The sequence below is a fragment of the Parasteatoda tepidariorum genome, chromosome 6 (genome assembly GCF_982258835.1).
Source record: "Parasteatoda tepidariorum strain Cologne lab strain chromosome 6, Ptep-v5.0, whole genome shotgun sequence".
Classification (NCBI taxonomy): domain Eukaryota; kingdom Metazoa; phylum Arthropoda; class Arachnida; order Araneae; family Theridiidae; genus Parasteatoda; species Parasteatoda tepidariorum.
This window is the reverse complement of record NC_141760.1, coordinates 105,819,513-105,840,059: the sequence shown is the minus strand read 5'-3', so window position 1 is coordinate 105,840,059 and position 20,547 is coordinate 105,819,513. Positions and strand designations below refer to the sequence as shown.

The window sequence follows — 20,547 nt, the reverse complement described above, 5'->3', positions numbered from 1 at the left end:
CTAATTTTTTTTCCTCAAAATTTTTATAAATCTAAAATTTTGTAATAAGATGTTACAATAATTAATTGAAAATATTGATAACTGGGTTGAAATAGCAAACAGGTTAAATAAAGCCTATTTTTCCATCCAAATTCTGTTTAATCTTTTACAAATTTGCTCTAATATTACTTATAAGCAAAATACTAAACGTTATAAGGTTTTTCTCCACACTGTGTTCATTAGTGGAAGTAAATCCTGCACTTCCTTGAGAAAAGTTCAAGAGCGTTTGTTAATATGGGAATATTAGGAAAAAATTTGGTCCTGTCTATGATAGTTTAATACTATTAAGAATTCGAAACAATTTTGAAATTTTGAAAAAGCATAAAGGCATTGATTTAATCATTGTTAACTCAAAACCTGGCAATTCTAGACGAAAGAAAAGATGGCGGGAAGATGTTGAAGAGGATATAAAAAAGTTAAACATTAAGAACTGGAGGTTTAAAATTCCGAACCGTGAAGAATGGAGGCTATCCTGAGACAGGTTAGGGTCCTCAAGGGACATTAACTGTCACTTGAGGACAACAGATGAGTAGTATTGCTATTAACAAGTGAGTCAACTTTGAAAAAATAATCAACAACAAATGAGCATAAGAAGTATTACTATTACAATTACTCGTATAATAGAAACATTACTAGTATAATTATTTAGAAATCCTGTTTTCCTTTGCAAAAAATTCATGATGGTTTCTCCTAAAAGCTCTCTTGTTAATATTCTTCACTTACTCTCAATTTTTATGCATTTTTTTGCGTTTTCAAGGAAGCAAATTAATATGAATGTAGTAAAAATTAAGGTAGGATATTGCGATCGAAATTTTAACCACTTTTTGGTTGATATATAGCTTATAGCACTCAAATCTCTACTTGAGTTATTTATCTGGTCACAAAGTATGTTTCATTCTTTTTTTGACCACTACAAGCAGAATCAATTTTCAAATTGAATCCACGAGAATGATGCTTCAATTCAAATTTCGTTGACCACCAAATTGAATATTTTAATGCAGAACAACAATGCTAACAACAATTTTAATGCAGAACAACAATGGTTTCAACAGTTTTTTGATCATTACAGGTATATATTACCTACATCGCTGCTTAATCATGAAATATAATTAATTCCCAATCAGAAATTTGACGATTTTCTGATACAAGCAAATTAACTGTCACGAAACTGAAAAGAAAATTTAAAATTTTGAAAACATTGCTTCGTTATCAAAAAGAGTGCTAAAGCACTTATAGGGCAAAATAATGTAATTTTGCCAGCGGCCAGTGGCAAGTCCCATTTTTTTCAATTCCTACTATTAGTTCATACTCTCCCTATTATCTTGTTCAAATTTTGAATCGTTAATAAAATACTTTTTATTCATTCACTCAACTTCAAATAAATTTATTTTTTAAACTTCTAGTGGATGACACTTTGATGTTAATACAGTTTTTTCAAATAATAATTCATTCATTAAATAAGGATGAACGAAAAACGAAATGGAATTTTCTGATGGGTTAAGCGTTAGTCATTGTTTTAAATTTTACTATAAGCGATTCACTTTTTCACATATTTTAAAAAAATAATATCAGTGATAATTTCTAACTTATAAATCTATTTGAACAAAAAAATTGTTTGTTGCGCACATTTAAATATTTAATTATTTTATATTCGCTGCGTCAGATAAATTGAATAAAGAACATTCTGTGGTAGCACGTGTGGTCCACGTTTTCAAATTTATACTTTTATGATTGTCTGATGCCGCACGCCTTTTTCTCCTACAATCCCTACAATTATGTATATATTTACTGTATATATTAATATATCTTGTTCAAATTTTCAATCGTTAATAAAATACTTTTTATTCATACACTCAAGTTCAAATACATTTTTTTAAACTTGTAGTGGATGACACTTGAAGTTAATACAGTTCTTTGAAATATTAATTCATTATTTAAATGCAATTAATTAATTTTAGTTTTAGTTAAAATTAATTAATTTTCATTAATTAATTTTAGTTTTGGTTAAAATTAATTAATTAATTTTAGTTTAAATTTAATTAATTAATTTTAGTTTCAGTTAAAATTAATTAATTTTTATTAATTAATTTTAGTTTTGGTTAAAATTAATTAATTAATTTTAGTTTAAATTTAATTAATTAATTTTAGTTTCAGTTAAAATTAATTAATTTTCATTAATTAATTTTAGTTTTGGTTAAAATCAATTAATTAATTTTAGTTTAAATTTAATTAATTAATTTTAGTTTCAGTTAAAATTAATTAATTTTCATTAATTAATTTTAGTTTTGGTTAAAATTAGTTAATTAATTTTAGTTTAAATTTAATTAATTAATTTTAGTTTCAGTTAAAATTAATTAATTTTCATTAATTAATTTTAGTTTTGGTTAAAATTAATTAATTAATTTTAGTTCATATTTAATTAATTAATATTAATTTTAGTTTAGAAGTCATATGTTTGATGAACGTTTGTTTTGATATAAAAGCGGTTTTTGAAGAATTACAGAGTATGTAATGCTCACAAATGTCCATCAGATGATATTTCAAAAATACCGATATGTCCGAAATATTTGGAGAAAATTATTTAAAAAAAATATTGTCCAAAACTAACTTTATACAGAGTATAAACTTTAAGAGTGCCCTCTTTACGTATGTTTTATAATTTTTGAAACGCGGAATTCCTTTAAAAGTTATTTCAAATTGAAATATGCGTGTCATATTTTGTGAAAACAACAATATAACAGGATTTTCTTATTTTGTCTGAAACTCACTCAAATAACGCAAACTTAAAGGTGGATGATTTGGCGAGTTTTGTTTTATAATTGTTTACAGTTTGGATTTTTTTTTAAAACTTTATTCAGGTTAAAATATGAGTGCCAGATTTTCCAAAAACAAGAATATATATCGTGATAAAATAAATGTTTAAATTTTTTTTTATCTTGTCACAAACACACTTACACAGAGCAGGCTTAAGGGTGGATATTCCATAATTTTTTTATAATTTGTTGCAATGAAGAATTCCCTTTCAAAATTTATTTCATATTAAAATATGGGGTCCTATTTTACTTAAACAGCAATGTTTGTCTAAAAATGCGTATAGAAATTCTTCTTAATTGTTTTTTTTAATTTGGCTCAAACTCACTAAAATAGTGTAAACTTAAAGCTGAACATTTTGTGAATTTTTTATACTTTTTTGCAACTCTGAATTTAGTTAAAACTTGTTTAATATGCGTGCCATACTTTACGTCCACAACAATATTTGTCTGGAAATGTCAGTAGAATTTCTTTTTTTATTTTGTCTCAGATGCACTGAAATAGCGCCACCTTAAATGTTGACATTATACAATTTTTTTTAATATTTTGTTGCAATGCGGAATTCCTTTTAAAGTTATTTCCTTTTGAAATGTAGGTGCCACGCTTTCTGGAAACAATAATATATGCCTAGAAACGTTCATAGAATTCTATTTTAAATTTATTTTATTTTGTTGTCAAAGACACTTAGGTAGAACAAATTTAAGTATGAACATTTTAAAAATTTTTTTGTTGTTGAATTTTTTGCGCTGAACAAATCTTTTGAAAGTGATTGCATATTAAAATATAGGTGCCGTGTTGTCGGAAAACACTCTTGTAATTGTCTAAAAATATTTATAGAAGTTTTATTATTAAACATTATTTTGTTAAAATTTGACTATGTCCAGAATATAAATAGCGCTAACTTAAGGCTAGGCCAGTTTGATTCCTGATATAGAAAGGAATTTTTGAGGAATTATAGCTAAAAACCAACAGTATCTGTAGAACATTTCAAATACAATAAACTGGGAGCCTAGTCCAAAAGATTTGGTGCATCTGGACTCAGGTTCTTTTGTTAATTTTTTTGTGTGGAAGGTTCCTTTTTTTCTTGTTCATTCCAGAAGGTTAACTGCTGCTAACCAAGTCCTTAGGTTGTAAATAAGTGCACCAGATCTATCTAGAAACTTAAACGAAACAGTTGATTTCAATTTTAGGCCTGTACTTTTTGTTACAAGAATTAGTAAATAGTTATTTTACGAACTGATTAAACTGACCAAATGAACTTCTTTTCATCTGACTTTTATGCTGTTTTCATCCTTATTATTATGTGCGACATTTCCGTACGAAAACGGTCCAAAAGAAAAATATTAATATTTCCCCCCCCCCACTATATTAATATTTGTCTAGAAAAACTTTTCGAATATTTTTAAAAAAAATATTACTTTGTCCATATAAATCTAACAATGTGTGAAACTCAGCTGGAAAATACTACAATTTCTATTTTATAAATTTTTGCATCACGTGTTAATCTATGGGTCATCCTACTAATATATGGGAGCCGTATTTTTTTAAAAACACTCATTATTTCTAGTAATATATACAGAAAATATTTAAATTTTTTTTTGTATAAATTAAACGATATCAAAATTAATATGTATAGCAATATTATAAGGACTGATATTTTAAGACTTTTTTTAAAAAAAATTTTTCTAAGCGTCCTTCATTTGAAAAAAGTTTTATATTAAAATATGGCACAATTGTTCTTCAAAAATACCCATATACATTTAATGAAATATAATTATAGAATATTTTTTTAAAAATATTGCTTCGCCCAAAAGAATTTTAAATATCAATTTTTAGGAATGCATTTTTTTAAATCTTCATTTTGCACCGTTTTATTTATTTACGATATTTTATATTAAAATATGAAAGCTATGCTTTAAAAAACATTGCGATAAAATAGGAAATATTTGTAGAAATACTTTTGAAATACTCATTTTATCAAAAATTAACTATGCCCACACTAAATAAAACGTTAATGGGCAATTTTTTTAAACAAATTTTTGCATCTAGCCTTTAATAAAATATGTATACCAAATAAAAATAAGGGCCATGCTTTTCTAATACAATTATATAAGTATAGAAATATGTATGATAAAACAATTCCTTTTGGTTATATAATTTAAGAATTTGAAGAAAGCTAATAACCGGCTGGGTATTGGAGAAAAGAAGAGTATAATAATTATGTTATTTCCAATTTCTAGACTTTCGATGGCGAATGAAGTTTCTAATCAAATAAAATGATGAATGCTTTGCGCATTATTTATTTATTTATTTTTTGCAACGTGGCAATCATTCGTACCAGGCTTAGTATAAAAATAAAGGATTCTTATGTTTATTGTTGTTCTTGTAGTTCATTTACGCCTCACTAGAGCTGCACAATGGGCTATTGGCGACAGTCTTGGAAATATTCCTGAGGATGATCCGAAGACATACCATCACAATTTTGATCCTCTGCAGAGGGAATTGCACCCCCCGCTTCGGTAGCCCGACTACCTGCGTGTGAAGTCGAGCACTTGACGATAGAACAGTTTAACAAGGATCCATACCGCACACCCTCGGTCCCTAGGCAGACTGATCCAAGTGGTCACCCACCCGCACATTGACCGCAGCCAGTGATGCTTGACTTCGGTGATCTGCTGGGAAACGTGTCTTAACGATCAGTCCACTGTGGGACTTCTTATGTTTATATTGGTTTTTTAGAAATATTATGGAAACACAAATACATGTTTAAAAATCAAGATAAATATATGCAGTCGGACTTCTATTTAACGAACTTCCATTTCGCGAGTTTCTCCATTTTGCGATTTTTTTTTTTTTTGAGGAACCAAGAACATTTTGGAAATTTCTTTGAAAAATAACTTCCAAATAGCGAAGTGAATTTTCTGTTCAACAAATTTTTCTTTGAGATCCACTTTCCCTATTTCCCAAATTATTTCAGAACATTTCAAACTTGTTAACGCATTTTATGAGGGAAATGATCTTGAATTGATTCTCGAAGTCACAAAACTTGTATAGAAAGCAGTGAAATTCCTCTCCCTTTTTGTTTGCATTTGCATCTCTGACAAAATTAACGGATTTTATCAGTAGCAATTAAACTTAAGAACGCAATGTATGCTTAAAATTACTTTTATAATTAATGGCGATATAATTTTATACATAAGTTAGCTTTTTTTTTTTGGTTGAAAATGTATGTAGCACGATAGTGTAACACTGGATAATGATTTGCTCTATTCTTGCTTTCCATGCAGATTTTTTTTATGGTTTCTAAAATAAATAGTAGATTTCTAAAATAAGCAGTAAATACTAGTTTACAAGACAAGATTTTACTGATAGTGCGTCCCTAGATAATAATAGAATCATCCCTAGATAATAATAATATCAAACATAAACATCGATAGCTTGCGAATTTTTGCTAATTTTTTGTACTTCGTAATTCTATGAAACTCTTTCTTTAAAATTCAAATATAGACGTTGTATTTTATGAAAACACAAATATATATTTAGAAATAAAAACAGAAAATTTTTAAAAGCTTTTTTTTCTTAAAATTATTTAAGTCTAAACTATGTATCGATTTATTTAAAGGATAGATACTACAAATTTTGTATTTTTGTTTGAAACACGTTATTTATCTGAAACTGGTTTTGGTTAATATATATCTGACATAATACATTATCCGAAGTTGTTCATATGTGAGGTGTTCTGTAATGACCGTCCTTAATATGTATTTCTAGATTCCTTATCGATATATATATATATATATATATATATATATATATATATATATATATATATATATATATATATATATATACTGAGTGGCCAAATTATTATAACCAACCCTTCAGTACGCTGTTGGGCCACCTTTTGCACGTATTACTGCCTTAATTCGTCTGGGCATGGATTCTATGAGATGTTGGTAGGTGGTAGAAGGTATTCCAGACCATGCTCGCTGAACTGCACTTGCCAATTCCTGCAAATTTGATGGTACTTGATCCATCTGTTTGAGCTCCCGTTCAATTTCGTCCCACAAATTCTCAATTGGATTGAGATCTGGGGATTGTGCTTGCCAACGAAGCAAGTTAAATTCTCCGTCATGCTCTTCGAACCATCTGAGGACAATGCCAGCTTTATGACAAGGAGCGTTGTCCTGCTAGAAGTATCCATCCCCGCCAGAGTACACCATTGGATGTACTTGATCTGCGATGATACTTAAATACCCTTGGGCATTAAGGCGTTGTGGTACAGGAATTAAAGGACCCATACAATACCAAGAGAACACTCCCCATGCCATAACGTTGCCACCACCAGCTTGAAGTGTCGTGGCAATGCAGTTGGGGTCCATGCTTTCGTGCTGTTTTCTCCATATTCTCATCCTGCAATCTGCGCGATGCATTTGAAATCGCGATTCATCGGACCACATGACCCTCTTCCAGTCCTCTACTGTCCAATGTTTGTGCTCCTTTGCAAATTGGAGACGTCTGCGCTTATTTAAAGCAGACAGTAGAGGCTTACGAACAGGTCGTCTGCTTCCATACCCTATACGGCGCAATATGCGTCGAACAGTCCGTTCAGAGACGTTCACAGTTGCTCCTTGATTAAAATCACTTGCAATTTGTCGCACTGTTGCACTCCTGTTGCGCTGCACAACCTTGGCCAACCTTCTCTCTGATCGAGCACTCAGTACCCTATGATGACCATAAGTCTGACGTTGAAACCCGGTTTTTTGCTTGATTGTCCATTCTTTCTACACATTAACAACTGCTGCTCTAGAACACTTCACAAGTGCAGCCGTTTTGCTGATACTGGAGAAAGCGAATGCAATAAAACGTAAAAAAGGTTTAATTTGAGGTTGAACTCTTTATACTCTAACCTGTTTTCTCCGAGACTAAATATGAATTTGCGACCTGCAATATATATATATATATATATATATATATATATATATATATATATATATATATATATATATATATATATATATATATATATATTGCAGGTCGCAAATTCATATTTAGTCTCGGAGAAAACAGGTTAGAGTATAAAGAGTTCAACCTCAAATTAAACCTTTTTTACGTTTTATTGCATTCGCTTTCTCCACTGTAATGTAGAACGTATAATTTTTTTTTTAATAAGGACTCGAAAAATGCATATTAAGAATGGCCTTTAAGGAACACCTTGCAGGGCAGAAAATGTTTTTAAAAAATGTTTTAAAAAATTTACATTGTCCACAACAATTTATATTGCCCATTCTAAAGTTCGTCATTTTGCGAAACATTAATACTTTTTAAGCAGCTTCGTTTAATCGAAACTTTTTAAATGTTAAAAGATGGGCGCCATATTTTCCAACAACACCCATAGGTAAGTAGAAATATTTATGATAAGTTTCTTCTTTTTTATAAAAAAAAATCTAATTTTATCCAAGGTAAGCGATGTTCAGTCTATTCTGCTGTGTCTCAGGGGATGGAGCGTTCTCCTATCAATGGACATTTTGCTAATGTTTTTAGATGCGTGTTTTCTTCATTTGATAAAAATTTTAGGTGTCTCATTTTTAGAAAACATCCATATATATTTCTGGAAATATGTACTTATAAAAAAATCTTTTTTGTTGAAAAAGCACTTATATATGGTAAAGAAAAGTTTTTTATGTACCATGACAATTGTTTGTAATTGAGTATATATTGAAATATAGGTTTGTCATTTTCGAAAAACATCCATGTATGTCTTAAAATAGTCATAGAAAATTTTAAAGCTAATCTTATTTCGATCCAATTACACAAAGTTAAAACCATGTGGAGCTCTAATAAAAGAGAGTTTTTAATATTTTTTTACACCATGACAATCCTTCATAACGAATAGATTATGAATGTGTTTTTCGAGCTGAACAAATGGGCTAATATGAATCTTCTTATTTTCAAACAATATCCATATAAATGTAAAATCCATAAAAAGGTCTATAAGATATTCATAAAATTCCTTAGAATTCCGTGATCTCTTAAATATCAAACGTTGAACTCGATTCATAGCATTTTTCTGTGCTTTATAATAATGCGTGAAGTCTGTGTCTTTTGTTGAGTTAAACCTCTAAATGGTCTGATGAATTTCATAATTTAAAATTTCCGAATTTTATCCACAATTGTTTACAATTAGGGATTAACTTGAAGCAGGGCCAAAAAAAAAATATGTGTTAGGAAGAAAGCCTAAAATTATTATTAAAATACTAGAAGAAATAAATAAATAATGCCAAAAATGATTATTAATATGCTAGAAGAAAGAAAGCAAAAAATTATTATAAATATATTCTCGAAGAAAGAAAGTCAAAAATTATTGTTAATATATCAGAAGAAAGTAAGAAAGAAATCCAAAAGAGATTATTAATATACTAGCCGCTTTGGCGACCATCTTGGTCATCTTTCAAAATTATCTTGCACAGCATATGAGCAATTCTACAAATAAACGCCAATTAGGCGGCCAAAAAAAAATAAAAAATTTTTGAGGGGGCACACTATTTCTAAATGAATTTTCTTCTTTTTTACACCCTAAAAAGGCAGGAAAAAATCGTGAACATGGATTTTTTTCTTTGTGACATACTTTAAATGCGACATACTCTTTCTGACATACTCAGATAAATCTGAGCCATTTATTCAGATAAAACGAGTTTTACATAAATATAATATTATTAGAATGTCTTTCTAACATGTATTTATAGAGATTTCGTACTATAAGATTATATTTTAGTATAAAAAACAAAAATAAAAAAATTTAATCAAAGTTCCTAAATTGAGAAACTCGGGAAAAATTTAAAATTGGTATTTTGTCATTTAAAGTATGTCACAAAGAAAAAATTTCATGTTTAATATTTTTTCTTGCTTTTTTAGGGTGTAAAAAAGAAGAAAATTCATGTAGAAATAGCATGCCCCCCCCCCCAAAAAAAAAAAAACATTTAATTTTGTTTGGCCGCCTAATTTGCGTTTATTTGTAGAATTGCTCATATCGTCGCCTTGAAACTAACCGTAGTAAATCGAAAAATGAGATATTTGGGTCATTTTGAGTAAAAAAAAAATCACCCTTTTAGAGAAACAAAGTGTTATCTTCATAGTTCCATAAAATTAATTTAGAGAGCAGATAAATCGTTATCGCATTGACGCGATTAGCATTAGCGCGGAAAGTTAAAAAATTGCTCTCCTGAAAAACTTGTTTTTTTGAGTTACCACGGTTTAGTTTCAAAGCTACGATATGAGCAATTCTACAAATAAACGCCAATTTTTATACTAAAATATAATATTATAGTATGAAATCTCTATAAATACATTTTAGAGAGTATAATATTATTATATTTATGTAAAAATCGTTTAATCTGAATAAATGGCTCAGATTTATTTGAGTATGTCAGAAAGAGTATGTCACATTTAAAGTATGTCACAAAGAAAAAGTTTCATGTTCACGATTTTTTCTTGCCTTTTTAGGGTGTAAAAAAGAAGAAAATTCATGTAGAAATAGTGTGCCCCCCAAAATTTTTTAAATTTTTTTTTGGCCGCCTAATTGGCGTTTACTTGTAGAATTGCTCATATAAACTTTAATGGTAACCAAGCAGAATGCACAGCACAACTGTATTTAAATATTCTAAATTTTCAACCCCTCCTCCAATTTTGGCAACTTAATTAGTTTCAAAGTATATATTAACCGAATTTATTAATCTTCAATCCGTTGACCGCCCGCACGGAAACACTTTGATTACAATTTTAATTATTTTCAAGAAATATCCACGTCAAAATTTTCTATGTATAGAATTTTAATAAATCTGTCCGGTAATTAAATCAAATGGGACATTTCAGTGTAATAGCAGCATAAGTATTAAAATTTCTGTCGAGAGATAAGGTGGAAAATTCATCCGGATTCTGTACTACTTCCTCACGCACCTCTCTAGCCATAATTTAAGTATTATATAATATATATGTAATTACACGAAAAAGACTAGTTCCCTCAGCGATAATTGGTACGATAGTATGCGGCATCATAGCACCTTTTGTGCTTTTATATAACCGTAGTTGAACAGCCGACCCAATTTTTGGGTTTACGACTGCTAATGTTCAACACCGTAGCCTATTAATTTTGAACCCAATCCAGAAGACAAGGGAACTCTTGGATGAATTATTGGGAGGCATTTGCCTTCGTGGAGGACTTCTCGATGGAACTAACCAGCATTTGTGTTACATGGAGAGGAAGACCACGAGAATCTCCCACGGTTAGCCCGGCGGCAAGGGGACTCTAACTCGTGATCCGTCTACCACTGAGGATATTTCACGTCGGCACTGTGGCTGGTGCAAGCCGGATGAGGAATTCGTATCGACCAGGCATCGCCGGGATTCGAACCCGGTTCACCTCAGTGGAAGACGAACGCTTTATCCCCTGAGCCATCACGGCACCACCTTTTATGTTTAAAATTTCTACAGCAATTTTAGAAAGGATCAAAAGTAAATCTAAATAATTACTTTGTATATACTTTTTTTTTAGATAATTATTTATGCCAAATATTTATTTAGAATAAAAAAATTATTCTAAAAAATTTTTGAACACAGCATTGCTCAACAAATGATAAGAACTGCCCAGAAACTTCTCAAACTGTTTTAGTTCTAACATGAAATCCCATTGTAAAAAGGCCAGTATACATCTGTAAAAGGGAGCTATAATCTCTGTAGGGCAAAATTAACGGTTGCCACAAGAGGATTAAAAATAAAAAATAGTGATTAAAAATTTGTTTGTTAATCTCCACTTTTTTTCCAGAAAATGTGCACCATGTGTTCCAAAGCACGTGATTTCAATTTCTCGTGTTTTTCATTATGAGGGAAAACTATAATCATCCCTAGAGAGTATCAGGTTACTTTACTCTGTTTAAAATTTTAGGGGGACTGAATTTGATTATCAAAGGTTTCATTCAATTTTAAGCTAAATTCATATAACTTTTTTAATTCAGGGGGCATAACATTGTAATTTAATTAATATAATTTCATCTTTATGATTACAATTATTTTTAAGCTTGTTTATATAAATCTTTTAATTATGAAGTTATATTCTAATTGATGAAATTGTATTCCAATATAATTGATGAAATCATATTATAATATAATATTCTAATATAATATAATGATTACAAATATTTCAGATTTATTTTGTAAGGCCTGTTTATATAAATCTGTTTATTATAATATTTTAATCTAATATAATTTCATAATTATTCTCATAATTACGCCGGATTTATTTTGTAAGGCCCGTTTATGCAATTCTGTTTATTATTAAGTTATATTTTAATACGATTGATAAAATTATATACTATTATTATTGGTAAATTATATTCTAATATAATTTCCTAATTGTGATTACAATTATTTCAGATTTAATTTGCAAAACCTGTTTATATAAATATGTTTATTAGGAAATTAAATTCTAATATAATTGATGAAATTATATTCTCATCAAATTTTATCAGTTTGATTAGAATTATTTCAGACTTTGTAGTTAGTAAAATTTAAGTTTGTTTATAAACGTAAATTTTATGTTGCATTATGTGACCAAAAACAGAAACACAAAATTTTTATCAGTTGAAAACATTATGAACCATACTTAAGTTTTACATAAACCTTCTAGGAGAGGTTTATTTAAGAAATTAACTTTGCAGTCGTAATATATTTTTTTAATAAAAAATCCAAAGAAATGCTTCATATTAATAATATCAATAGTTTTTATGACCACATGCTTACGAAAGTGGCCGCTAATAAAATTGCGACTGGTCAGAAGCAAAATCTTCTTTTGTTGCCATATACCCTCGTTTATAATGTGATCACTATAGCCCGAAGTTTGATGACACAATTTTTTTTCCTTCCTTTTTGGATATTTGTTTCACTTTTAGGGCATTTTTTCAAATTTTTGAATATTTTTGCATTTTTGGAATTTTAAAGCAATTTTTAAATTTGGTGGGTGATTCTTCTTTTCCCATTTTTTTATTATTTTTGCTTGTTTTTCGATCATTTTTATTACATTAAATGCAAGACATGAAGAAAATGTTCAGGAATCAATATATTTTCCTTTTTTTTGTTATTTTAGCATCTAATATTGATTTCCAACTTAAAGTAGAACATGTTTTGCATTGCCTAATATATTTTGTCCAGAGTAAAAACAGTTTTAAAGAGAAGAAACATCGTTTTAGTACAATAGTTTTACATCAAAATAGGATATTTTGCATTTTTTAGGAAAATTTTATGTCATCAAAATCGAGGCCACAGTGAACATTGTTTCGTACTTTCAAACTCCTAATGAGTGTTAAGCAAATCATTCGTTTAAATACAACCGTTGAATATTTGTTTTATTTGCGTTATATCAACCTATTTTCAGATCGAATTTCATTAAAATCTACCCAGTAGTTTTGGATGTAGTCGACTTACTCTGAAAATTCCTAAAATTTTAGAAAAAAGTATGTGTATAGAGAAAAACTTATTATACATTTTGTTAATAAATGAAATAGGCGTCTAAAGATCACATGATTTCGCTACTCTCTACACTCCCCCTCTCCGTTACCATGATCACGGTAAGTCTTGCTTTTTTTCTCCATGATCGTATTCAATAAGAAGCTGAAATGTACTTGCGTGTAGAAAATTTGTTGTAACCGTGGTAAGTGAGGGGGGAAATGTGCAGAGTGGAGTAATCCTTAAGACTTTTATTAATAAAAAGTGCAGGAAGTTTTTCTTTATCCTCGAGATTGCTATTCTATTTATAAATATTATAGCAAACAAGCGATATAATATAAGTAGTTCAACGTAAATCTGATATTTAATTTTAGGTGTATTAAAATAACTTACCCCCTATCCACCGAAATCGTTCGTTGTAATTGATATCTTCACTTCGCTTCTGCTTCAATGCTAAATAAATAAAATATAAACATAAATTGGTTTGTTTTTCATTTTGTTTGAAACAAATTATGAATTACTTAAGATATAAACAATCAAATTACTATTGTTCTCTAGTTGCTTTTGATTAAAGATTGTATCTTCACCTTGTAGTGTTTGACCGCTTTGGCAAGTGCTCTTTAATTAATTAAAAAATAAATTTATTAATAAATTATTTTATTAGTAAATTAATCAATTAAAAATTAATTTATTAATAAATTATTTTATTAGTAAATTAATCAATTAAAAATTAATTTATTAAAAAATTAATTTATTAATAACATTTGAAAATTAATCCATGTCAGGAGTATATTCAAAAAGGGATTGAAGACCTGCAGTCAATTTCTGAAATAATTTTCATAAATTCTCCGACCTGTTCCATTTGTATAAATGAGTCAGAAATAATGCAGTTGTCTGTTGCTGCCCGATCGGTTTGGAATACGTAACTAATATCAATAAAATTCAAACAAAATTAATAAACGCAAAAAGTATCTATAATACGCAATTCATAATTTCAATGAAAAAAAGCATTTCTGAATTTTAGAAATTGTTCAAATAAAGTTTTTTATTGAAATTATTTGCATTTTGAAAAGCAATGAAGGGAAAAGAATTCAAAGGAATGATTTTGAATATTAATAAAATTAAATTTAAAATGTGGTTGGCAAAAGCCGTGCCGCAAATTTTTAGATAAAAAAAAACATTTATTTTAATATTTTAGTACACAAACTCGCCAATCCACTAATTCTCTGATTCAAAGATTTTTTACCGATTAAATTATTCTCTCATTTATTGACTCGCTTTTTTTTCCATCTGTCTTTTCTTCTTTATTCATTACAATATCAAAATTTATTTTTTAAAAAAATGGTTTCACTAACAACGAGAACCTATAACCATATGTTCAATATATTTAGTGTATACTAAATCATATAGTTTGTTCATACTAAATATTTGGTAATATATTTAATATATAACCATATATTTAGTGTAAAATAAACTGATTAAACAAACGCGCGAATATATCGAAAAAACGACCGAACGACCGAAACGAATTTGTCAGAAGAAAAATAGGAGAAGTTTAAATAACTTAAATCTCTTTAAAAATTAAAATCAAAGATTTTTTTGTCAAAAAAAATGTGTTTAATTAAATCAAAAAGTGTAACAGGTGTTCAGGCAAATTTTGTATCCAATTGTGGTTTACGACTATTAATGTTCAACTCCGTAGCCTTGTAATTTTGAACCCAATCCAGAAGATAAAAGAAATACTGGATCAAGTATTGGGAGAAATTTGCCTTCGTGGAGGACTTTTTTGAAGGAACTAACCGTTACATGGAGGAGAAAACAACTCCTACGGTTAGCCTGACGACAAGGGGACTCTAACCCATGATCCGTCTAACACTGAGGATATTTTTACTTCAGCACCAATTTCTAACTGGCCACGGAGTGTTTGGGGAACACCAATTTAAACTGTTTAACAAAGATCCAAACTGTATTTATTGTGGTGACTACCAAACGATTGAACATCTAATTATTAAATGCATCCAATTTCAAGCACTCCGTGGAATTAAAACCACTTTAATGAACAAAACCAACACCAATGATTTGCCAAGTTGGCCTGTGGAGACATTGTTAAAAAAAATTATTAAAACAACATTGGAAGATGTGCTGGCTAACATTTCCAACTAACTTCGGAACCAGCTCACATCCAACACCGTGGTTTTAAATTGATTTCTTTACAACCTTTTATGAGAATTTTAATTTTGTTCGGGTGTCTCATTGTTTTTACACTTCCCATTTTATAGCTGTCTGATGGGTGAGTTCCGTGGGTGGGCTTCGGAGGTCACCGTGTCTTAGTCTATTGCAAGCACAATGGTTATTCAAATGTAAGTGCTACTCTATTTTTAACTTTAGATTCATTTACTGTAATTGCTAGATTGGTTAGTATTGTGTAGATGCGTAGACACATGTGTAAATGCGAACAGATGTTATGTTTCAACGGAGAATAGCATTAATTGTTAGGCTGTTACCAGTTCGCTTTTTGTAAAATTATTGCCAGTTTTTAAATAATGTTTGAGTTTTTAAATTATTGCTCCGCCGGGTCCCTCGGTCGGCTCAGCCGGTGTGAACCTGAGCCCCCTCTCCTGAGCGGGTCTGTCGTGGCTGCGGGTTAAGCTACTTCCCCGTATGCCTTTAAATAGGGCGGACCGGTTTACAATTTCCCGGGTATGGAACTCGTATCAACTAGCCATCGCTTGGATTCGAACCTGGTTCACTTTATTGAAAGGCGAATGCTCAATCCCCTCAGCCATCTTAGCTCACCATTCCATTATTGACGCAAATCACGCTTTTATTATTGCTGAGATATAATTTCTCTGCCTTTCCCCTAAAATAGCGTAATTGGGTCTAGGGATTTCAGCCTAGGGACCCAGCAGTCCTTTAATGGCATTTATTAAAACCGTTAATTTTGCATATGGCATGGTGACAATCTTCAATTTTCTTTCCAATCATGATATATTTCAATTGCAATTTTGTAGTTATTAATTTCTAATTTCAAACTTTTATTTATATAACATGTATATCTGCTATACTATCTATATAACCACAGTTAGCTATATCTACATCAACACCAAGAAACCAAAAGGGAGCAGGATAATGAATACAAACAATCGAAAGTAAAAGGTACTAGTTGAAAGTAAAGCAATAGGTAACATTGGCAATAGATAATAATTTTATAATTAGATGCTGAGGCATTTGGTGATTTGGGTGGGCTCATCTTTGTGACACCAGACTCCAAAGAGATTGGGCCTTACTATATGTTCGGTCTTACTTGGAACTTTCATTTCATATTTCTATTATTACAACAGTACCCTCTACTGAAGAACGCTTTAATTAACCAATTGAACCCCAATTTTGCTGCTAGTTGTTAACAAAAGTTTACTATGGTGTAAGCTATTTGTTGTGAATATGTATATACTATTTATTAATTAAAAAAACTCGACGGACCAAAAAATGTTTACACGAATTCAAAGGTTGTTTTCATAAGGCGCATATTTGATATGACAGTTAGACCCTTACCGGTCTTAGGATCAACACACTTATCTACCCCATGCACCACGAACCACAAACTAGACTTACTGTGGATCTCCTCGGTCCCACGAGCATATCATAGCATAATTTATCATAGCAAGTCAAAGCCCCAAGCAAGGGTCACTTTGCAAGTAAGGACTTCGCCATGGCACCCGATCATTGATCGGAGGGTAGCAACTCGACAGCCAAGAACGTGCTCATGGCACGACACAACATACAACTGTAAGTTCTTCCATAAAAATTGGAGCATGAGTTGCAGGTTGATACTTTCGTACTTTCTCTTCGAACGCGTTCTGGGTCGTGCGCGTTCTTCTACACATTACGGTGGTTAGTCTCGTAACGGATAGTCAGTCACATATGGCTCTGTCGCCATCAAGCAGAATTAAATCTGTACTAACGGATCATCCGTTTCGCAGCCGGATAAAGTATTCCTGACAGACTCGTCAGCCGTACGCATCGCAGACAGGAGAGGGTTTTCACAACTCCATTATTGCTTCGAATTCGCCCTCGTTAGAAGTCGGGACAGGCTACGATTAGATGATATAAGGTCTCCTGTGAGAATCGGCATGATACGAACCTATTATCATCAGCCTTTCGCAGGGCAATACTCGTTGGATAGGCGTCCGCTACATCATTGTACGTACTAACTTCCCAGTCCTCGGGTCTCTTCAATCAGTTATTGCTTGCGTTTGGCCTCTTCAAGTGGATAATTCCCTTACCACGGTGAGCTGTACCCTACGGTTGAACTCTAGTCGCTTTCAGTTGCTCACTACCCCACCTGCATGGACTAGATCCAACGAGGTGGACGGTGACTCCCCGCGCAGCCAAATCGTCTGACCGCGGGGGTTTTGCTCCTGTTCCGGCGTCTGCTTGCGCACAGATACACCTCAGGCTAGAGATGGCAAGTCAGCCATTCTTCCGAGTGGAATACAGTAGCTCGTTAGAAGTAGAGCTATGGAGCTTCAGCGAAGCTTTGACCGCTCTTTTGATGACCCTGTCGAGAATTTTCAACCGTGTTGGACAGGGAGCGTTTGGAGCAAATGCTGAAGTAAATAGCCAATCAGAAGAATAGTCCATTGATTAACCTGTGACCTGCCAATACGCCTGGACTACCTCTATAGGGACTAGGCTGCATTCAATCCTCTTTGGAAGGGAATGAAGGTCCCCCTATCTACTTAAAGGAATCTCCCGGACCTTCAATCAGGCTTAATTAATTTGACTAATATGCATAAAATGAAATAAAATACTATCTGTGTAGTAAAAAGAAAAATTTATGTAAAAATGCTACTAATTTGTTTAACAGAAACGTAAAAAACTCAGGCTATTATAGGTGCCAATGATGCTTAATTAATTTTGGTAATAAGTACCAATTGAAATAAAAAAATAGACAATGTACTATAAAGCAAAATTAATAGAGAAACGGTATTAAATCCTTTAAGGAAAACGTAATACAACGACGTATTATTACTATCGCGATTAATGCTTAAGTAATTTTGGCATTAAATAATAATTGAAATGAAAAATAATCTATGTTAAAAGCAATAATAATGGAGAAGTGGTACTAAGAGAAGCGTAAAAAATCCCCGAACCATCATTGACCACAATGATGCTTAAATAATTTTAGTAATAAGTACTAACCAAAATAAAAAAAGCTATATACTCCAAGTACTAAAAAGCTAAATTAATAGAGAAATGGAATTAATTCGTTTTGGAGAAACGCAAAATATTGCAATATTATTATTGACGCCAATGATGCTAAATTAATTAAATCCATACTTGTATTATGGTAATTGGTAAAGTTTTAATGGGTACCAAAGGTACAAATATCTGTACAATAGTATATTTTATACCTACAAGAACTGTAATAATACTGGGGAACTTTAAAATAGATATTGTGAAGAGGGGTCCCTCTTAAAGCAATAAGTAAAGGAAAAAGATCACATGACTGTGGTAAATTTTGGCTATCATGAGTTGGCATCGAGCAAAAGTATCATGCCACATGATTCTGAATACAGTTAATCTTTATTTCGATGGGATGAACTATTAAAAAGTGTTTTTTTTAAAAATCTGATAATGTAAAGACACTTGGAAGTATAAAAAGAAATTACAAATTTAAAAAATGGAATTATTTTAGCTATATTAGTTGTGTTGGTATAAGTCTTTGAATTTTGTGCAGGATTTCGTTCTGTAGTGATGTATTGATTGCTTATTTTTCCCCACTACATACGAAGAATGGGTATTCATCTAGTTTTGAATAAATATACGACAGAATAGTAAAATGGGTGGTTATTTTTTACTTGAAAGCATTCTTTATTACTTGAAAGTTAGCTTTCTAAAAGAAGTGTTTAGTTTCCGTAATAGCAATATGTCATGAACAGTGAAGCTATGACATCTTATTTAATTGCAATGAAAAAGGTGCCCTTATATTTAATATTTAAATAATGCACACATTGTCTTCTGATAATTATCACTTTAGATTAAAATAACTAAGAACACTTTCATACCTTCAAATACGAATATACTTTCGAATTTAAACTGGTTTTATATTCTTCATTTCTAACATATTAGGCTGAGTAAAAAGTGATCTCCATTTTTAAAAAATAAACCAAAATCATTTATTTATATAAAGCCAAGTCAATGATATATGTTCCCTTTTGTTCCATGACTTTATTCCATCATTCGGTGAGCTTTATAATTCACAATCGCATTAGAGTGAATACAATCGCATTAGATTAGAGTAATTCGCATTAGAGTGAACAATCCTGAACAAGGTTGCTATTCGGCGATCGTATGAGAAAAATATTTATTTTGTAATCTTTATGTGCATTTTTAAACATTAAATATTTCATAAATATGATGATATTTCTCTCTTTTGAGTGAATAGTTTGCCCATTTTGAGACATTTTTCTAGGAAAACAGCTTTTTTTTAATTTAAACTATATTTAATTAGCTGGAGTAACGAAAGGTATAATAGCAAATGATAAGGTGAAGTTAGTAACTGAAAGAAGAATTCACTATTTGCGTTTGGCGCGCATTAAGGGTTGTCTCATTTTCAAGCGCGGAGATATTTCTCCCCTTAATCTCGCGCTGAAATGAACTCTTCGTCCGAGAAGGTGGCGCCAAGTGACAACTCCTGGTGAACGAACTATAGGCCTTTCTGATCGAGGAGCATTTTAAAATCATAACCACAAGCTAAGAATTTCCTGAATTAGTTTCGGCATTGACACTCTTGTATGGAATCGCCATCGTAAGCATTAAGCCTGACTCGCGTTTTTTCCTTTAAAGAAGTAAAGTAATAAAATATGGCGAATATAAGCACATTAATCTCCCATGTTCAATCTGTTGTCAAATCCCCACAGTCAACAAATAATCTCAAGTTGTTCTTTACAATGAAGCTTCAATTGTCCGCTATCAATGACGTAATTACTACTATTGCAAATGCTTCGAGTATTTCAAAAACTGCACTATTGCCATCTGTTGCAGAAGAAAAAGCTCAATGACTTTTTTCTCAACTTTATATAGGTTGAAACTAATATCAGGCTGTTACGGTAAAAACCCAAAGTGTGGTATATTTTAGGATTTACTAGTAAAGCTTAGCTTCTACCAAAGTGGTCAAAAACCTGATGTATGCGTTGA

The 20,547-nt window shown here is 30.9% G+C and overlaps 1 protein-coding gene across 4 annotated transcripts in view; it reads right to left on the bottom strand.

Annotated features, from left to right (window-relative positions):
• The window catches only part of LOC107456259 (dual oxidase maturation factor 2), a 296,093-nt gene that overhangs the window by 72,969 nt on the left and 202,577 nt on the right, over positions 1–20,547 (bottom strand). For all 4 annotated transcript variants that reach the window (XM_087166344.1, XM_087166346.1, XM_087166347.1 and 1 more), the window contains exon 5: positions 13,741–13,800. In XM_087166344.1, the coding sequence (XP_087022470.1) occupies positions 13,741–13,800 (60 nt within the window). The remainder of the gene's footprint in view (positions 1–13,740; positions 13,801–20,547) is intronic.